This window comes from Hypomesus transpacificus, unplaced genomic scaffold, assembly GCF_021917145.1.
Source record: "Hypomesus transpacificus isolate Combined female unplaced genomic scaffold, fHypTra1 scaffold_55, whole genome shotgun sequence".
NCBI lineage: Eukaryota > Metazoa > Chordata > Actinopteri > Osmeriformes > Osmeridae > Hypomesus > Hypomesus transpacificus.
In genome coordinates, this window is record NW_025814032.1 from 604,045 (window position 1) to 624,342 (window position 20,298).

The window sequence follows — 20,298 nt, forward strand, 5'->3', positions numbered from 1 at the left end:
CAATTGCTGCCGAGTCAATGCATACATTTGAAGGCAATAGCCAGTCCATACATTGTTAACCCCACTGTCCGTTAATATTGGAAAAGGTGGTGGACTTATAAAATAGCATGTTCAATGTTTTATCAAATATAAAAACATACTTCTAACAGGTATTGCATATTTTACTTAGGCTATACACTTGTGAGTGTAGCCTCGACGTCACTATGGTTTTAATCATATTCGACATGATACAAAGTCTAAATATTAATTGGTGCCTTTTTCAACTTGTAGTACCAGTTTTCCCCAACAGAATGCTTTTCATCAAAGGATGATGATGATTAAGATGAGAAAGAGACATTAATGACTGCTGCTGCAGAAATGGATGCAGCGAATTATGAATGGTAGCTACTGATAGTTCTCTTTCCATGTACTTTTATTTACAGGCTTGTGTGGAATTGTCAGTTTCACTGACATTATGAGAATAATGACTATAAAAAAGATTTGCACATTCTGACAACAGAGCATTGATGCTGTATATAGTGAGATGTTCATTTAATGGCAGGTGAATTACACATGTGGAACTGTGAAATGTAATGTAATCTCATGTATTGCCAGTTACAAGTAAATGAGTTGTACAAATTGCATCTCATGAAGAAAGTGTCAAAAACTGACCAAGAGATGGTGTAGGCCTATTAAGGGTAGAAGAATAAAGGCTAATCTTGAAAAAGATTTACTGGAACACCAGTTACAGGAGGATGCATGGTCCCAGGTGATGCTAATAGTAGTAACAATAACCTCTATGCATATTAATTGTAGAATTTTCAGAATTTCTATTTTGACCAAGAGATGGTGTACTTAGGGCAGAATAATAAGGCTTACTGGAGTTACTGGATGGAGTCTCAAATTGATGGCTTTCACACATCATTGTGTAACTTACTGTTGCATTGCTAGTCATGTTGATAAGTAAGGGTCAAGATTGTGGTGTGATTGTAGTTGTTCTTGGGTATAAAAGGAATTGTGAAGCCTTGTTCTGTGGATTCTTGATCTCCTGAGACCTTTTCCTCAGCTCTGGCTTGTCCTACTCCTTCTTCCTCACCTCTTGCTTTCTGTCTTTGGTTTACAATAATCATGGTAGAGTAGGAAGAGTTGACCTTCATTGATTTAATTCATTTGCAATATGATTAAATGATTATATTATTTAACCTTAATTTGACCATTCTGGGAAACGGTAACGTTAACTTAGGTATTCATCAGGGAATTAAAGCACATCAAATCGCAGTCTTAAAATCGTCTCCCAGCGTATAACTAAGCGAATTAAATTTAGTTAGAGATCGCTCGGCTGAACCAGGAAAAGATATCCCATGTCTGCCAATGCTAGCAAGCTCGGGAAGTAGGAGGGGATCGGTAGAAACGCAGAGTTTGGCATGGAAAACCTGCTAGCGAGCAGGTTAGTTTCACAGAGTCAGGATGTCACACATGTTGCGGGTTAGACTGCAGTTGGTCTATAGTAGCCCAACATTAACAACATTTTATAGTAAGCTGACTGATCGCATTGTTGTCCCCAGTCAATAGTATATATAACACACAGGGACATCATAAACTTTAAACGGTCTAATTAGATCCAGTTATCCTGGCAAAACAAATGTTCTTCATTTCTTGTCAGGACACGGTCCAAGTAGGATATTGCAAAACAGAGAGCCAAGTGTAATTAATTAAATTCTAGGCTATAGAGTTACTTTATGTTAGCCTACATGTTGATGTTTAACCTATTAAATTTAACAAGTTTCGGAATGACAAGATGGGCAGTGCATAATAGGCAGTGGATAATATCACACTGGTTGAGAATGTCTATTGTGGTTGTTTGTAGGCTATTAGTGTAACATTGGGAGTCCAGTTCCAAGTGTGGATAGTGGGTTATGCAAGACCAGAAGCGCATTATGTGTAAAACAAAAGTAGCATTTGATCAATCAAGTCGGTGGCCTCTCTACTACAACTAGCCAGACAGATAATTTTGAATACATTTGGTTCACTTTCCATCACAGACTGAACAGAATAAATAGGCTAATCTCAGTCATTACATTTTGCACAGGATCTTTTTTGAGTTGGTAAACCTTGAATGCATCTTTCAGGCTGTTTGAAAGGTGCGATATCCCATCCCCCATGTAACGATCGATTGCATAGTGCAGTGGTTCTTGTCGTGGAAGTTTTTGAGAGAATCAATCGTTTAAGTTGAAAGGTGAAGTAAACATAATAACGTTATCAACATAACATCATCTACACACAAACATAAGACAATAACGCAAAGACAATTCCATACAGCTCCATCTAGCATTGAAGAATGGAACCGGGAGAATCCAGCCCACCAGCACTACCCAGCTGATGGCGCTAAACCCCCCCAAAACATTCGTCAACAGACCATTTTATAGATACGACAGTTCAAAAGTCATTGGTCCATCCTACACACATGCAGCTATAACAAATCTTTTCTATCATTGGTTAACTCCTTAGAACAACACAGTTGAATCCACATTGTCTTCAGACCAACTGCTTCTTCCCCCCAGGTGACAAGAACTTTCCCAGGTCACCCAGACATCCCGTCTCTAGACTTCACGTCTCCTAGTTAGGTGTCATAAAACTGCAAATGGCATCTCTACCAAATTGAGTTGAATCAACATTAATTGTATCAAGCTTCTTAGCCAACTGTAAACTTTTCTTAAAACACATTCATTGTACATAGGCCCAAAATGTCTTTCACATTCCCAAATGGGGGGTCATGAAATGATTTCCAGAAATCAAGGAACATTTTAAAACAATTAGAAATAGCATATTTTAGCCAAAATGTTAACAAGTTAAAAATAGTAGTTAAATTAATGCATGCAAATAAAAAAGCTATCAGCCTTTTGATTTTCCATTCACTGTAAGTACGGCTAACCATCTGGCATCCGACCAGGAGGATGCGTTAGTTGAACTGTCAAGCGACCGAACGTTAAAGGCAGCGTTCTCAGCCAAGACACTGGCTGAGTTTTGGATTTTAGTGGAGAGGGAATACCATGGCCGTGGGAACTAGTGGTGCTGAGGTTGCTGCAGCACCCTTTGACAGCATGAGAATCTAAAATAATATGACTTGAAAATCCACCACTGTGGCACAGCACAGTAGCGGACTGGCCATTGGGAACACCGAGAGAAGAATAACTATGGAAAACCAGACTTAGAAACGTAAGGGTGGGGCTGAAAAATTAAGGGACAAAAAACTTCACTAGACAAGGTTCTACCAATTGAAAAACGGCTGTGTTTATTTTACACAAAGTTAAAAAACGATTTTGCACTCAAATAAAGGCCCAAAAAATTGGCACGTGAGCTACGCACACTCGCATTAACTATCGAACTCCGAAACTAGCATCACATCAAACACAGAATGTGCATACATTAGCATGCGGGGGTCGCGAGTCACTGGCTCCATTAATTTAGGGTGCGTGGGATGAAATGTTTGGAACCCCGGGCATAGTGTATCAATGGATTTGTTCTCAACAGTTCATTTCAACGTTGTCTACTCAACCACCCAACATTCCAAGCATTCAATTCAGATACTTAGAGTTCAATAATTAATTTAATTTAGCTTACTGTTACATTCACGCAATCTGTACAGAATATGGGCATTCATTGCAGCCAGATGTAAGAAGTTGTAAAATACTCATTTACTCATCTATACCTCTCAATATTTCAGAAATACTATTGTAGGCTATTTTATTGAGTGGCCTGTTATTATCTTAGGCAGGGTATGGAAAAGGGTGACTTTAATTGTGAAGGAAAAATGTGTGCGTGAAGAGAGTGGAGACAATAAATTGTGGCTGGCCGCCTCAAGGAGTCACGGAGGCCTGTACCATATTTTCTGGAAACAAGCCGCATTTTCTTTAAACCCCACCAGAATGGGAGCTTTGTGTTTGTAAATCGGATTATAACCCGCCCTGGAATAAATGCCGCACTACGAGAACCAAGCAATGCACGAGTATAGGCGATCTTACAGCATGCCGTAACACACTTCGGTTGTGGATTGTATGTCCATGCGTGACAAAATCCATTGTTATGTCTACAAAATTATTTTTGATATTGTCAATCCTGAGGATAGCCTACCCAAATTGAATTAGCTAATGTCCTTAGCAATGCTAGCTAACATTGGTTTGTTAGCTGTATATTACATTACATTTAGACATTTAGTCATTTAGCAGACGCTCTTATCCAGAGCGACTTACAGTAAGTACAGGGACATTCTCCCCGAGGCAAGTAGGGTGAAGTGCCTTGCCCAAGGACACAACGTCATGTGCACCGACCGGGAATCGAACTGCCAACCTTCAGATTATTAACCCAACTCCCTCACCGCTCAGCCACCTGACTCCCTGTTATGTATTTACAATTTTACTGGGTCTTGCAGCTGTTTGATTTATTGAAATGATTATGAATTGTCATGTTCTACTAGCCATTTGCCTACTTTAGCAAGTCACTATATTTCCAAGCCCTGATAGTGTAACTGAGACGACACAGTAAATAAATCCTCTTTCAAGTAATAAGCCCCCGTTCAAGTGTTGAGCATTCAATTAGTTGCACGTCTGTAGAGATCTTGGGACAAAGACACTTTTTTGTTCTAAAACCGGGTTATAAGCCGCTTCAAAATATAAGCTGTACAGCCACAAGAAAAATACGGTTGTCTGTCCGTGTCTCAAATGATTATAAATGATAAGCCTATATGAACGATCCGTTACACTATTATGAATCCAGTGTTCATCACAAACCCCCCATGCAGTCATCTCCTTTTATTAGGCCTAACTATTATATTCAAAAATTATTTAGTCTACCATTAGGAAAATTGTTGCAAACTATCAATGTCACATAATAGCCTATGATTCGTTTTGCCCATGTGTGTATCTATGCAAAATGCATTTATTTGTATTTATTAGTATATGCATTTATTGGCATTTTACGATTAAAATGACTGTTCCCACTATGTCATGACATAAGAATTGTCATGGTACCCTTTCCAGAAGACAAAATTAGATACTGTGCCCTACAGTCTCCCCTACAATGTGCCAACTAGGGCATGCTTTCCCAAAGTGAGGCCGTGACGACAATAGGGTGCCGCCATATATACTTTGAAACGATTTTGAATTTCTCTCTCAAACCTTCCTTGTATTCAAAACACATATTAGTGGTGGGCCGTTATCTGTGTTAACGTGCTGCGTTAACGTGAGACTCTTATAGGGCGATTAAAAAAATATCACCGTTAATCTATTTTCAAAGTTGGGTTCGGAGCTGGGTCTATACTACGCAAGCTATGATGACTTTAACCTTGATATTTTAGCGTGGATGTACAGCCAACCTAGCCGTGCTGTAGGGGGCGAGTCTTCGAACTGTGTGTATGCCTTGTGTATGAAATTACCACATCAAACGTGACCTGCTAACATGGATGCAGATATGAAGCCGCCGGGTTTGCTTCAGGGAAAATGTATTTTTAAGAAGCTTCCCAATGGAAACCTCGACAAGACTAAGGTTGTTTGCACCTTGTGCGATGCGGAATTAGTTTACTGTACGAGTTCTTCCAGTCTCAAATACCACCTAAACGCAAAGCATCCCTTAGCTAATGCGGTATATGCCGGGCCAAGCACGGATGTAGCACAGGGGAAGAGTCGTCGTCAAACTACTGTTTGAGTGCAACCGAGGCAAGCCCGTTAGCACAGCTCTATCAGCCAAGCTAACTAATCTCCTCGTTCACCTGGCTTGAGAAACCCGTATTATATTATCATATTCTGAATGCCTTCAGTGTAATTCAAATGAGCCCTTTCAATATAGATTAATCTAGATTAATTTCAAGATTACAGTGAAATTAATCTAGATTAAAAATAACAAATCTATGCCCACCACTAATATATATATATATATATATATATATATATATATATATCTATATGTGTGGTAGTGATGTTACGCTCGAAACCGGGCTCATGAAGCGGTATCGACCTTTCGAATATATATATATATATATATAGCGGTATCGACCTTTCGAATATATATATATATATATGTGTGTATATATATATATATAGATGTGTGTAAATATAAATATAGCCCCCTAACAAAACTTGTCTGTGTTTTCGCAAAGGGTCAATAAGTTAGGTTAGTTTTAGGTTCTGATAACATTATTCAAATCTTCAACTAGGTTGAGTCCTATGGCTTAGTGGTAAGAGCCCTGTCCTACAGGCTAAGAGATTGTGTGATTGATTCCTTTCTTTAAACTCAAAAGTAAGGAATCAATCACTAAAGTTTAGAGGAAGTATGCTAAATGAATAAATGATTACTGATAATGTAGACCAGGGGCTAATGTTTTGGGACATGCTTGTGCAACTGGGAAAGGGATGGCCACATATGAAGGCCGCCAAAATGTTGTCAACTAGAGAGAGATGTATGTCCTGTAGCACGACACTGTCAGCTGCTAATGTGGCGTCCGTAGCTTCGACGGATGATCACGTGTTTTTTGCCCATTTAAAGCCACGCTTGACACGTTTGTATCTGTAAAAATTGCTTCGCTTTATGAGCCCGGTTTCGAGCGTAACATCACTACCACACATATAGATATCAAATATTTCTGGTGTTAGATAAACCTGAGTTGTGTTTGCAATTGTTTGATGTCAATGAGAGCAGCACATTTTTGTGATAAAAAAAAAAGATCAAAAGGTTAAAAATAAAGACAAATTTTCATAGCCTTCTTTGCTCATATTTAAGAAAGGGGGCCAATATATCAAACATGTTTTATTGGATAAATAACATATTTTTGCAATAGTAGGTAAGTAAACCACTAGAACAATCTTCATTACTTGTTATTCTGACCACCTTCTTCCGAATAGGTCGCTCATTTGAAATTAAAAAACAAAGGTTGATGCAGCGTGGGACCATTGACACCAACAAATACAACTCCAGTCAAATGGGTAAGAAAAACATAAGGCCTTCAAATGGGACCAAAAATGTCTCCTGTCTCTGTATTAACATATGTTCAGCGCTTGACATTAAAATTTTTGCTCACCAGCCACTGTGGCTAGTGGTTACTAGCCACTCACCAATTTCACTAGCCACAATTTTGCTGTGGGAAATTACGTTTGACTAAGTTGACTACGGTTTGCTACAATTTACTTGAAGAACTAAATTTACAATCTTTTCAAATGTAAATTACCATTGTAAACACCCAAAATCAAGACAACATAAAATGTAGGCTATGTGTCGCCAAATCTTCAGCTCTTATAAGTGTGTAAAGCTCCTTTTGTATGAAAGTATGCAACCGATTAAGACAAAGAGTAGCGTTAGCTCATTGCATATAACGGGTTGAAAAGATGTATTGAAAATATATAAACTAACCAGAATTTTTTTGGTCCAGTTAAATATTTATAAACAACACGATTATTTTAGTCTTTATTTTCATTTACTTTCATCACCAGTTTTTCTCTTTTTTGTCTGCCCTCCGGGTTTTCCTACACCAGTTATGTAGCCTACCGCCACATCCTTGCCTTGCACTGAGCAGGATCCTCCAGTTTTATCAAAAGCCCCACGAGACGAGCTTTCACGTGTGTTCGCGCGTCTATGTTGCTTAGCAACGAACGTACGGTGGCCGAGACTGTTTAACACAGGGGGAAACGATACGTTCTGGTTGAAATGCGTGTCTCACTGTCAATGCGTGAGGCTTGAGAACCCTGCAATTAGTTTATTATTTTGTTTTGAGAAGACTACAATAAAAAATCTTATAGCGAGAGATATGTAGAATTCCACCTGCCAAAGTGGCTAGTAAGAGTGACTGCTTTACCTGCCACAGCCAAATTCTACCCGCATTTGGCGGGTGCTAATGTCATGCCCTGCACACGTTATACTAAATACTCATTTTCAATCATGGAAAATGTTCTCAAAAGAAGCTCTATAACTCTTGGCAGTGTCTCTCACTGCTAAGTGAGATACTTGGCACTCCACCACCCTCTCTGCCAGAAAGTGTGCTATGAAGATATATACAAAGTTTAATACTCCCACACTGCTGGGTAAACTGGATAGCATTAGGTGATGAAGCAGATTTCAATTCAAATAATATGTGAACATAAGCTCCGCTATAAGCTATTGTCAAAATATTTTTTTAAATAGCAGTGCAGCCTTACAAGAAAAAGAGAGAGTACACCGACTGTACCATGCATTACTTCTCGGTTTAAATGTACTTCTGGGTTCAAACTGCACAAATTAAAATAAGAAATTTCCTACAAAAATGAATATGTTACTTCACAGAATTCCAGTTTTATCAAATAAAATGATATGAGAATCTGCAAAGGTCAATGAGCAGTTTACATTTAGTCATTTAGCAGACGCCCTTATCCAGAGCGACTTACAATAAGTACAGGGACATTCCCCCTAGGCAAGTAGGAAGCAGTGCCTTTTCAGGACACAATGTAATTTTTCACAGCCGGGAATCAAACCAGCAACCTTCTGAGAAATAGCCTGATTCCCTAACCGCTCAGCCATCTGACTCCATGCCCATGCAAGGTTTTGAGTCCGTATGAAATGCCGACACAGTTGCAGCAAGTGATGAAAGTGCATGCATAAATGTGACACAATCTGATGAAAATTCTGTATTTTCCGGTAGGAGCCGAAAATGTTTTGAACAAAGAGTTTTGTTAAAAAATTCATGTGAGAGGATCTTGTTACAGTCCTGGTCTGTTGGAGTTTTTTTTATAGTATATAGTATATAGTTTTCTATTATAGTATGGTAAAGTTCTTGTTTACCTAAGCTTCCAGTCGGTGCTGGACTGGCCATCTGGCATATCGGGCATATGCCCGGTTGGCCGACGCATTTTTGGGCCGAATCGTAGATATAATTTATAGGCCTTTTTAAATGTTATTTATGGATAATGCGTATGCTGGTTTAGAATCGTTAAAGTTTAGCATCGCTTAAATGGAGAAATGACCACCAAAGCGCAGAACCGTTAAGGGAGAAAAAGATCTACAGGCGAATGCCACAAAATGTGCAAAAAGTTCGAACATGTTTGGAGGGGCTTTAGCTGCTGCCACATCAGCACCTTTACAGGAAGGAGGAGAGGTAGCTGGCTCAGAGAGGCAGAAATATACTGAGAGGGTCAGGGAAGAAGCCGAGGAGGAGGAGCGTGACCATGACAGGGCCATGGGAGCGAGTGAGGAAAAGATGGAAGAAAGAGTAGTTGACGTGGTAAGGAGTAGGCGAAGTTAACTCAGGAAAGGACTCTGGAAGGGAGGGAGGCTGTGTGTGTGTTCCTGTATTGTATTTGACACTTTTGTCCAAAGCCACAACATATGAATCTTAAAATAATTAAAATGAACAATAAACTGTTCTAAAAGTTGTTAAGCCAATATTAAGCAACATAGTAATAATAAAAATACAATATCAAATATCAATTTGTATATATTATTTTATACCATAAATATACAAATCATAACTCTACAAATTAATTAATGATTTAAGTGTAAGATCAACAGATAAGTCTTGAACCCTTCTTGAAGGATCCAAAACCATCACATGAAAGCATAACACTAGGCAGCTCATATTATTGCGGTAATGCACGCACATTTTAAGGACTGTCTGCAGGGAATGTGTCTGACAAGTCATGGTGGGTGTGGGCCGCCTGGGCCAAAAATAGTTAGAGTTGTGGGCGTGTCATGCGTGATCAGATTTGATTTGCATCACGGTTCAGCTGGTTTTCCCTAGGATACTTATAACGCGGTTAGGGGGTCAATGGCCCCCAATGATCGCTAGATGGTGCTTCTTGCATGCAGCAAGGTCAGAAACTGAACTGGCCTTTGTCAATCTGTCATTCATATCCGTATTGATAGTCAGTGACTATTTGATTAGAACGTTTGTTCAATCATTGCTTCAATCACTCAACAGTAATTGTAATGGTAAAAGCCTATATCTTGTAAACAGGCCTGGACTGGGATTGAAAAACGGCCCTGGACTTTGAAACGCAGACCGGCCCACGACCATATATTATTATAATATGTATTTAGTTTTTGCATTATGCCACGGCCGTTTGACCGGCCGTTCGGGAAATCTCCCGACTCTCTTAGTATTTTACAGCCTTAGAAAGCTAAAGGATTCTTGAGGTGGTGAAAGAGTTGTGTAAGCATTGGAATGCTTGGAATGTTGATGCATTCAACTTGAGTTGACTTGAGTAGACTATACGTTGAACGAAACTTGAGGGACCAAATCCATTGATACACTACCTGATCAATTATTAAAAGGGGTTCGGATATTTCACCTTCCAAACAGCCCAAAAGATGTATTCACGGTTTACCAGGTCAAACAAAGATAAATTAATCCTGTCCACAATGCAATGCCTGAGGTTATTTTGAGTCTTATTATTACTTGACCCGACACCAATCTGCCGATTAACTACCTGGTGATTAGGAGGGGGGATGGAATATCGCACTTTGTACAGACAAACAGCCTACATACGAAATATTACATCTATTATTGGCTGATCGACTTCTATAGTAACTGCGCTATTAAGATAGCCTACTGAATGGAGTTTGGAAATGGGGGTAGAGATTGCTTCTGTTATGACAATGTTATAACAGTCTATCTGTCTATCTAGTCTACAACCTTCTGGTTGTAATAGATAGGCCGTCAATTTGATTAATCAAATGCGAATTCAGTTTGCACACAGTGCGCTACTGCTCATGCATAACCCGAGATCCATACTGGGACCTGCAATGTAACAGTAAGAAATTATGAACAATACATATTTTGCCAGGATAACTGGATCTATCAGACCGTTTAATGTTTATAATGTCCCTGTGTGTTTATACTTTTGACTCGGGACAACGACGTGATCAGTGTCAGCCAACATTAGAATGTTGATGATGTCGGGCTACACATTTATAGACCATCTGCAGTCTACATTTACATTATATTTACATGTAATCATTTAGCAGACGCTCTTATTCAGAGCAACTTACAGTAAGTACAAGGACATTCCCCTGAGGACCCCCCTATCTAGTCTAACATGTGTGACAGTGTGTGACATCCTTTATAATAAACACATTTTTCGGAATGATTAAAGGGCTAGACAACAATCATTCGAATGAAATAGTCAACGACTATCAACACAGAAATGAATCACAGATGGATAAATGCCACTTCAGTTTCTGACATTGCCTAGGCTGAGTGCAAGAAGCGCAATCTAGCGATCATTAGAGGACCATTGACACCTTATCCACGCTAATAAGAAGCCCAGGGAAAACCGGCTGCACCATGATGCAAATCAAAACACATCATTTATGACGCGCCCACAACTCAACTGGAAGCTTAAGTAAACAAGAACTAATAATGAGTATTAGTGATCCTAAACATGTTGTTAATTATATTGATTGACTTCTTTAACAGTTTTGTAATATGCAAGAAAAGGAAAACTGCCTATTTTTTTTCTTTTAAAAATAAAATTGAGATGGACAATTTTGAGTGAGGAACAGAAGGGTACAATTTAAGAGGCCACTGCACATTTTACCCTTCTATTCCTCACTCAAAATTGTCCTTCTCAACTTTTTATTAAATGAAAGAAAAAGGTGCAGTGGTATCAATTTTTATTTATGCTAGTTGATTCTCATAGTTGATGTCTCCATTGCTCCACAGTTTGCATGCGATCCAAATGCTCACTGACTCCAGAGGCTCTTTACATGTGCGCAAGCTTGGGGACACACACACACATCCAAGGGTTTCTGGGAAGAGTGGGCTGACTGAAAACATTCTGTGGCTAGTTTGGCCACAGCTAATGCTACTGCTAACAGAAACAGAAGGTCTTCTTCTCCAGAACTATAAGGTTTAATCAAACAAACACAGCATGTTAATTTTTTCTTCTTATTTGCTACATTGAAACTAAAGATTAGACTTAGGCCGAATCCCAATACTCCCCCTTACCCCTTCCCCTTACCCCTTCCCCTTAGTTTTGCGCGTTCCCGTGAGAGCTAGTGGTGTCCCAATACTCTTTTGGAGCTAGGGGAAGGGCTAAGACTAGTTCAAGTTCAAGTCTTTTATTTGTCAGGTGCACAGAGCAACACAAGGTTAGACTGGGCACTGAAATTCTTAAGACAAGACAACGCAAGCACTTGGCATAACATAACATATAAGTACACAGAACAAATTTACATCTATGCTGAGCTTAGATAAGTGAACTTCCTAAATATACAGATAGCAATAAATAAACGACTATACTAACCCTAACACTAAAACTTCCTAAATTACAGATAACAATAAATGGTACGCTATACTAACCCTAATACACAAAAAAAAAAAAAAAAAAAAACCTGTTACAACCCTATAAACTAATCTAACCTAAATGGAGTACAGTGCAGTAGTGCAAATTTACAGATCAGTGACTTTGTCAATGACCAAACAGGAGCCTGGTGGCGAGGTACAGTAGTGCAATGTTACTGAAAGAGCAACCAGTAGCTGAAAGTGACAGTGTATAAGTGACTAGTGTGCAGTAAAAATGTCCATATCAGTGTCCATTGAGAAGCCTGATGACCCTTGGGTAGAAACTGTTGTCCAGTCTGCGTGTGCGCGACCGGATGCTGCGGTAACGCCTGCCAGAAGGCAACGGGGTAAAGAGACTGAAGGATGGGTGGGAACAGTCTCTTAGAATCCTGCTGGCTTTCCTAAGGCAACGTGTGTGGTAGGTGTCCTGTAGGGCTGGGAGCTTCCTGCCGATGATGAACTCAGCAGAACGGACCACACTTCGTAGGGCCTTGCGGTCCCGGTCTGTGCAGCTCCCATACCACACTGTGATACAACCAGTCAGAATGCTTTCTATAGTGCATCTGTAAAAGTTAGTAAGGATGACTGAGTCCATACCAAACTTCTTCAGTCTCCTCAGGAAGAAGAGGCGCTTACGGGCCGTTTTGACCACCTTGTCCGTGTGAACAGACCAGGTGAGGTCATTGCTGATGTTCACCCCGAGGAACTTGAAGCAGCTGACCTTCTCCACTTCCGATCCATTGATGAATAGGGGTGCATGCTCCTCCTCCTGCCGCCTCCTAAAGTCCACAATCATCTCCTTGGTCTTGCTGATGTTAAGAGAGAGGTTGTTGTCCTGACACCATGATGTCAGGGTGTCAACCTCCTCTCTGTAGCCTGACTCGTCACTGTCAGAGATGAGGCCCACGATGGTTGTGTCGTCAGCAAACTTAACGAGGAGGTTGGAGCTGTGCGTAGCCGCACAGTCGTGGGTGAACAAGGAGAACAGGAGAGGGCTGAGCACACAGCCCTGGGGGGTGCCTGTGTTGGTGATCAGTACAGATGAAGTGCGGTCACCGATTCTCACCACCTGTGGCCTCCCCGTCAGGAAGTGGAAGATCCACTTGCAGAGGGAGGTGCTTAGTCCCAGGTCCACAAGCTTGGAGACTAAGGGGTGTACACCCCTTAAAACCAAGTAAGATCGGGAGCTTACTTGAAACCTAGGGCTATGTGAAAACTGCGCGACCGGCAACAATGGCGACCAAATCATCCAGAGAGTCCGATAAATGTATATTTTCGTCTTAATTAATTGATAAAAAAATTATGACAGTCTTGTTTTGTGTTATATACAGTCATGAACATATATATTTGCAAACATTTTCCTAATTGAAACGTTTCAAATAATCGCTAGTTTGGTACGGTAATGTTACAGTTCTGAATTGCACAACAGTCCCGCATTTCTTTGACTAGCATGTCTACAGTTCTAAGTAAACTCCATTAGCACCGAATTCCGTTTAATAACAGTGCATAACACTACTTGCTTTGGAGATATCGATACGTGCTAGATTACGTACCTGTAACCAAGTGGCGTCCCATTTCCTAGGGCCATGTAGCCCTTACCCCTTACTTTCAAGGGCCAAGGGCTAGGGGTAAATTAAGGGGAAGGGGTAAGGGGGAGTATTGGGATTCGGCCTTACACTTATAAAAAAGCATGGGCCTGACCAGAGCATAAGTAGCCCTTCAGACCACACCTCAAAGTTGTCACCTTCACTGTCTGAAAATTGGTAAGCATGCCTTACTGCTCATGCGGAACAAAAAAGTCTCAAGAGCCCATACTGTCCGCAGCACGGATTTTCCTTTACATTTACATTTAGTCAGTTGACTAAATGTTTTCTTTACAGTCACAATTTGTGAAGAATCAAAAAAATTGCTTGAAATCAGCCAATGCTCCAATTGTCTTGACCCGTTGTGTACATGTATGAAATACATGACTGTATCATGTCCATTTTAAAATGGTTCTCAGTGTTGAGGAGGAATCCGCCATTGATGCTTGCAGCTATATTTATTGGGTGTACCTGCCTTTAGAAAAGCACAACCTATATTCTCTCTCCTATATGTTTATTGGGTGTGCTCAAGCCTTCGGCAAGCACAACCATTGTTCTCTCTCTATATATATTTTTTAATTTATTTATTATTATTATCATTTATTTTCCTTCCCCTAAGGATCCCTCAATATTTGGACTACATAGACAACGCCGGTGTCAAAAGGTTTGTCTTGTTAGTGATTGCGTTGCTTGTATTTTTATTTACGTTCCGTTGCACGGTTTAGGAGCTTACAACGTTTTTGTGGCAAAAAGTGCCTTGTGTGCACAAAGGGAACATAGTGTTAGCTAACGTCACAACGTCAGCACATGTTAGCAACGACACATAGATACAACGTGCATAGATGTGCTAGTAAGACTGTTGCACAGCAAGTATTGTATCGTTGTAAAAGCAATTTACAACTTGCATGTACAGTATGTCACATTAAATAATGTATTTAAACTCGAGCTTGTGTGTCGCTGTCTTAAATGCCACAGCCTAAACTTAATGTCATTGTCAAAAGAAAGGTTTTTCATTTCTGGTGCATTCAAACAATCCCCTCAGTGAATTTGCCATTTCCCCATAAACAAATGTCCTGCTTATTTAAATTTTTGGGGGCATATTTTCAGTTTGCAGATGGTACTGTTTGAATCGCGATTCCATTTGAAATACTGCTGGTGACAACGTTGTTTGAATAGCTTGTTTCAAAGGGGGTTCAGCTTGTTTCAAAGGGGGTTCCTAATGAATGAATGCAATGTTAGTAGGCTAAAAACTTGAAAATATCACTAAACGTAAGTTGATGTTACAGTCATAGAGGTTAGGAAAATTTTTACACCGTATTGCCCAATGTCTTAATTTGATCCAACTTTTCAACTGAGGCTATAGCTTATCACTATTCCCTCTTGCAGGGGAAATTAGACAACCGTTTTATTCTACACTTAACTTTTAGTGTTTTGAATTGTAAAGAGCAGCAACAAATGTATGCTTTTAAATCTATGCAATCTTCATAAATAATAAGTAGTCCTTTTTATTAGGGCTGTGAAATGATTAACATTTTTTATCAAATTAATCACAGGTTTCTGTGGATTAATCATGATTAATTACATATTACCGATTTTCAGAATTTTTGTCATTAGTGTGCGTCCTCGATTTTGCGGTACCTTGATGCTCGAGTCACCCGTTGCCACTCGCAAAAATTTTGGTGAACCCCTCGTCCTCAACAATATCAATCGGTCTACAGCTTTTTGCAATACATTTGGCAACTGTGCTAGTCACCTTTTCACAGGCAGACTAAGTGAGGGCCTTACGCTGTTCAGTGAGGGTGGATATATTCTACTTGAACTCCCCTTGCCGACCAACGCATGCTTCGCGTTGAGATGGTGTAGGTTACTTAAGGCTGGTATTGCTTCGGTGAAACGATGACATTCATTAAGCATTCAGTCATTTAGCAGACGCTCTTATCCTGAGCGATAACGTCTTCCGGCAGTGTGCATATCACTTTGGGTTTATTTGATGTTGCATCTTAGTTTTTTTGGAACACGAACAGAAGTTGCAGATTGGGTGGAATTGTGGGTATATTACGTTAAATGCGTTAAACAAAAATAACGAATTAATCCTGTAATTTAATCATAACGCGTTAACGCGTTATTTTTCACAGCCCTACTTTTTATATAAAATATACAGAAATATCAGTTGTAAAAATTACAGTTCTATAAACGGATCCATCTGCAAGCAAGCACACCCTACAATTTCCCAACACAAGTTGTTAAAATGGAATAATTGTTATTATTATTAATTTATTCTGCACTATAAAGTCTGTGTACATTTTTGGTCCCGATTGCGTTGCTTGTATCTCGTTTAGGCATAATTGAAGCTAACGGTAACTAGCTAGCCACAGTCACAGAAGTCACTAACGTCACAAACCTGCTTGTGATTACCTATAGTAGAACATCAGGTTAGTATCTTGTTAACTTCTGGGAGATACCTAAAACAGCAAGACAGCTGCAGAAACACCACAGGCAAAGGCCAGGCTGATAACATGTAACTAGTTATGTTTCCAGGCTGTGATATCAACCCCCTGTATTTTTATACACCCTTCGTACTCGTTAGCTCCTGCAATCCCACACAGCGGTAGTCTAGTTAGCTCAGCTCTACAACTTACTTATCAGTAGCAATGTAATGCTTGATACCGTGCTCACGAAGTGATATCGACCTTTCGAAACAATTTGTACCGACTCAAACGTGTCAAGCGTGGCTTCAAATGGGCAAAAACCATGTGATTACGTGTCGAAGTGACGTCCGAAGCTTCGGACGTCACACGAGCAGCTGAGACAAACAGCGTTTTATTCAAACGCTTAAAAAGACATTAGAAATCACTAATATTCGTAGGTCATACAGAGGAGACATAGGCCTATTTACGGACGTTATAGAATATATTCATTGACAGAGCCAGAGATACAGATAGATTACCAGTGCTAGATAGACACAGAGATTGATACAGGTGTGAGATGTGAGAGAGTAGGTGTACACAAGCACATACATCTTTCTCTAGTTTTACCTTCAAATGTGGCCTTTCCCAGTTGCAAAAGCATGTTCCAAAACCTGAGCTGATGGTTCCCTGCTCCAACACACCGGATTCAAATGAATGGTCGTTAACAGGCTTCTGCATAACTAGACAACGACCCATTCATTTGAATCAGGTGTGTTGGAGCAGAGAAACATCTAAAACATGCAGGACAGGGGGTCCCTGAGGACCAGGGTTGAAGACCTCTGGTCTACATTATCAAACTATAATCTATTCATTTAGCATATTTATACATATACTTCCTTTAAAACGAGGTCCCCGAGATTGGAACTCGCAAGATCAGTCTATAAGGCAGAGCTTTTATCACGAGGCCATACTGAACGTAACTGTTTTCGAGAATATAAGAACCGTAACAAAAATATTATGAATGTAAAATAGCAAAGACTATTTATTAAGTTCTTTATAATACATTTACATTTATTCATTTAGCAGATGCTTTTATCCAAAGCGACTTCCAAGAGAGAGCTTTACAAAGTGCATAGGTCACTGATAATAACAACAAGATAGCCCCAAAAACATTGCGAGTAGCCAAAACATTAAGCACACATTGTGAACAACCTAAATAAGTGCCAAAGGGAAGAACCATAAGAGCATGTAGTTAAAAAAGTTACAATTAAACAACATGAACCGCTATAAGTGCAAGTGTACCTGTAGAAAAAACAAGCAACAATAAAAACAATATATCACAGCAAGTCCAAAAATGTAAATCAGTTAACTCCACAAGACAACCACAAGCCAACCACTACCACAAGAACAACAATTCTCTAAGCAAGAGTCATTTTGATCCTTGAGGAAACTAACATCGGGTCAAGCAAACCAATCCTAAGTACCGTTGTACTCCCAGGCATCCCATAATACAACAAGATATATGCTAACATATTTTCAACTAACAAATCGACACATTTGTCACATAACCTTTATTTATCCAGTTGTCAATGACGATTGTGAGACTGACGTCTCGAGGACTTGACGTCACTTGATTCCTTCCATCGCTCGAAACAGTCGCCATACCATAAACTGACCAGCAGATGTCCCTATGGAGAAGATGCATCGAAGGCTTTGAAAAAGCGATACTTTTTCGACACAATTGTGTCAAATAGCTTTGTTTCCCCAATCACTACTTATCAGTCCGGGGGTCAGGTCTGAAGAAAGCAAAACGGAGCAGAGCTGGCTTCTCCCATGTCTCAAAAATGTCCCTATGGGATTAATAAAGTCTCTCTCCCATTCAAATGTCCAAACAATTGGAGTGGATTAGCACAAGGCGGTTTTCCTTAGTTCTAGTGCAGATAGCCGGTCACATGACCCCCTTGTCTTCAGACAGGGACGTTGTTACTGACACATAAAGATCACTTCTAGTAAACTTGTTATATTAGTCAGTTTTCCAGAAATACATTTTAAACTTGTATAAGTTTTTGCGGACATATTTTTAGTTTACAGATTGTACTGTTGGAATCGCAATTCCAGCTAAGATACTGACAGTGGCAACATCATTAAAAACAAATCTCATAAAAATCATAAAGTTTGTTCTCTACAGCCCATATCCAAATCGTCACTTAGAAAGCATGTATCTCTTCTCCTGAAGCCGCCAATTCTGTCAATCAAATCTTTTTTATTGTTGCACCTAAAGTCCACACTCAGGCAACCTATGGAGGATGCCTGGGTTTCCTACAAATTCATAAATTGGCAGCATTTTCATACCTTTATGGATTTTTAAAACCTTAACTGGGATTTGATATACACATTTCACACTAAACTTTAATCTTGGCTGTTCTGTCCGTTGCTTACAGATGGTCCCTTCCTCCGAAAAATGGAGAGCACAATGCAATCCAGCTTGGTAGACATCACCAGTTCACAGAATTCAAGTGGTGAGGATTACAGTAGGTAACATGTTTGAATGTACCGTATTTCTTCGATTAAACGCTGCGGCGTTTATTCAAGGACGGCGTTTAATTAGTAAGAGAGATTTAGTGTGTTGTAGCTGCAGTGCGGCCATAGACAAACAAAGAATAGATGAGGAGGTCAAACACAAAGCCTAGTGTAAAATTTAAGCTGCTTGGGTCTACATTGTGTAGAAATCTGAAGCAGCAGCCGAAACATTCTTACACTTTAGCTTTCAAACTGAAAGCTGTGCAGAAAGTACTCACCAGCCGCAACAGATCTGTAGCACGCAAACTTTGGGTTGATTAAAGGCGAGTTCGCGAAGGGCGAAGTCAGCTACCCTGCTATATTGTACACTTGTGATTTACTTGTGTAATAAATACTGTGTTTTGATTTAACCAATTAAATAACCGTTTTTTAATTTTTTGGTGGGGCATTTAATCGAGGGCAGCATTTATTACACAATGTTCATTTTTGGTGCTGCGCTTATTTGAGGGTGGTGTTTAATAGAAGAAATACGGTATGTGAAAAATAATTGAAACCTTGCTTCTTCTGAACCTCCCTCTCTCTCTTTCTCTCTCAGGTACTCCAAGCCCCCTGGTGGCTGGTTCTTTCTCTGCATCACAGAGTGAGTCTGATACCCCATGCTGGCTTCTTCACACATTCAATTCCATCATTTTTTTGTAGTTTGTTATTCCCATGAAACATTTATGGCTAGTTCAAATTAATTCATTATTTTGGACCTCAATTGTCATTGTTTTCTAGTCTGCATTTCTTTTTTGAACATGCATTCTTTGCTGAGACAGTAATATTTGATTAGGGAAGCTAGATTTGGACCCCTTGAATATTGGCATGTTAAGAGTAAAGCTTGGTTTATACTTTTGCTGGTCTGCGTTTTTAATGTAATGTGCTGGTGTCCGGAGACTTGCTCAGCATTTATAGTTGTGCAGCTTTTTGGTGTAGCTAGCCATGATGTCTTTTGCACTAGGTGATGCTAAATGATGGTGTGTGTGCTTGTAGAGCAGGAAAAACATCACAGAAGAAGTAGCTATGTAGTCATCTTGGACAATGCCAAAAACTTTGTGGAATGACGCATTTGAGAGAACTAGTGAAATTAAATGATGTCTCGTCTTTGTTGATACATGAAGTCTAATTTTGAATACTGTGTAAACCCTCCCTCCGCTATCCAACCAATTATCATGTGTGGCTCTCCGGTTGACATACGCACTAGTTACACACTTTTTAGCTGGTGCAGGCAGTCTTTGTGGCCTGGCTGTGCGGCCCTGTGGGGCTCTCTGCAGTGTCCGCGGACCCTTTACATTGAAGTATAAATCAAGCTTTAGTTTTGTTATAACAGCAATTCCTTACAAAACACTCAGTATTCGGTGACTAATACTTAAACAGAGCATAAGGCATACCAAAGTATGGAGAAAATGTATCAGTAAAGACAAATGTATTACAACAATCACAATCTATTTTTACACCAAAGCTTACTACA

General features: G+C 39.7%; 1 protein-coding gene across 5 annotated transcripts in view; it reads left to right on the top strand.

Annotated features, from left to right (window-relative positions):
* Positions 1–20,298, top strand: part of znf618 (zinc finger protein 618) — an 84,778-nt gene that overhangs the window by 26,438 nt on the left and 38,042 nt on the right. For 3 of the 5 annotated variants that reach the window (XM_047017388.1, XM_047017390.1, XM_047017389.1), the window contains exons 8-10: positions 6,873–6,953; positions 18,710–18,799; positions 19,384–19,428. In XM_047017388.1, coding sequence (XP_046873344.1) covers positions 6,873–6,953; positions 18,710–18,799; positions 19,384–19,428 — 216 coding nt within the window. The remainder of the gene's footprint in view (positions 1–6,872; positions 6,954–18,709; positions 18,800–19,383; positions 19,429–20,298) is intronic. The other 2 variants (XM_047017391.1, XM_047017392.1) reach the window with 2 other exon arrangements.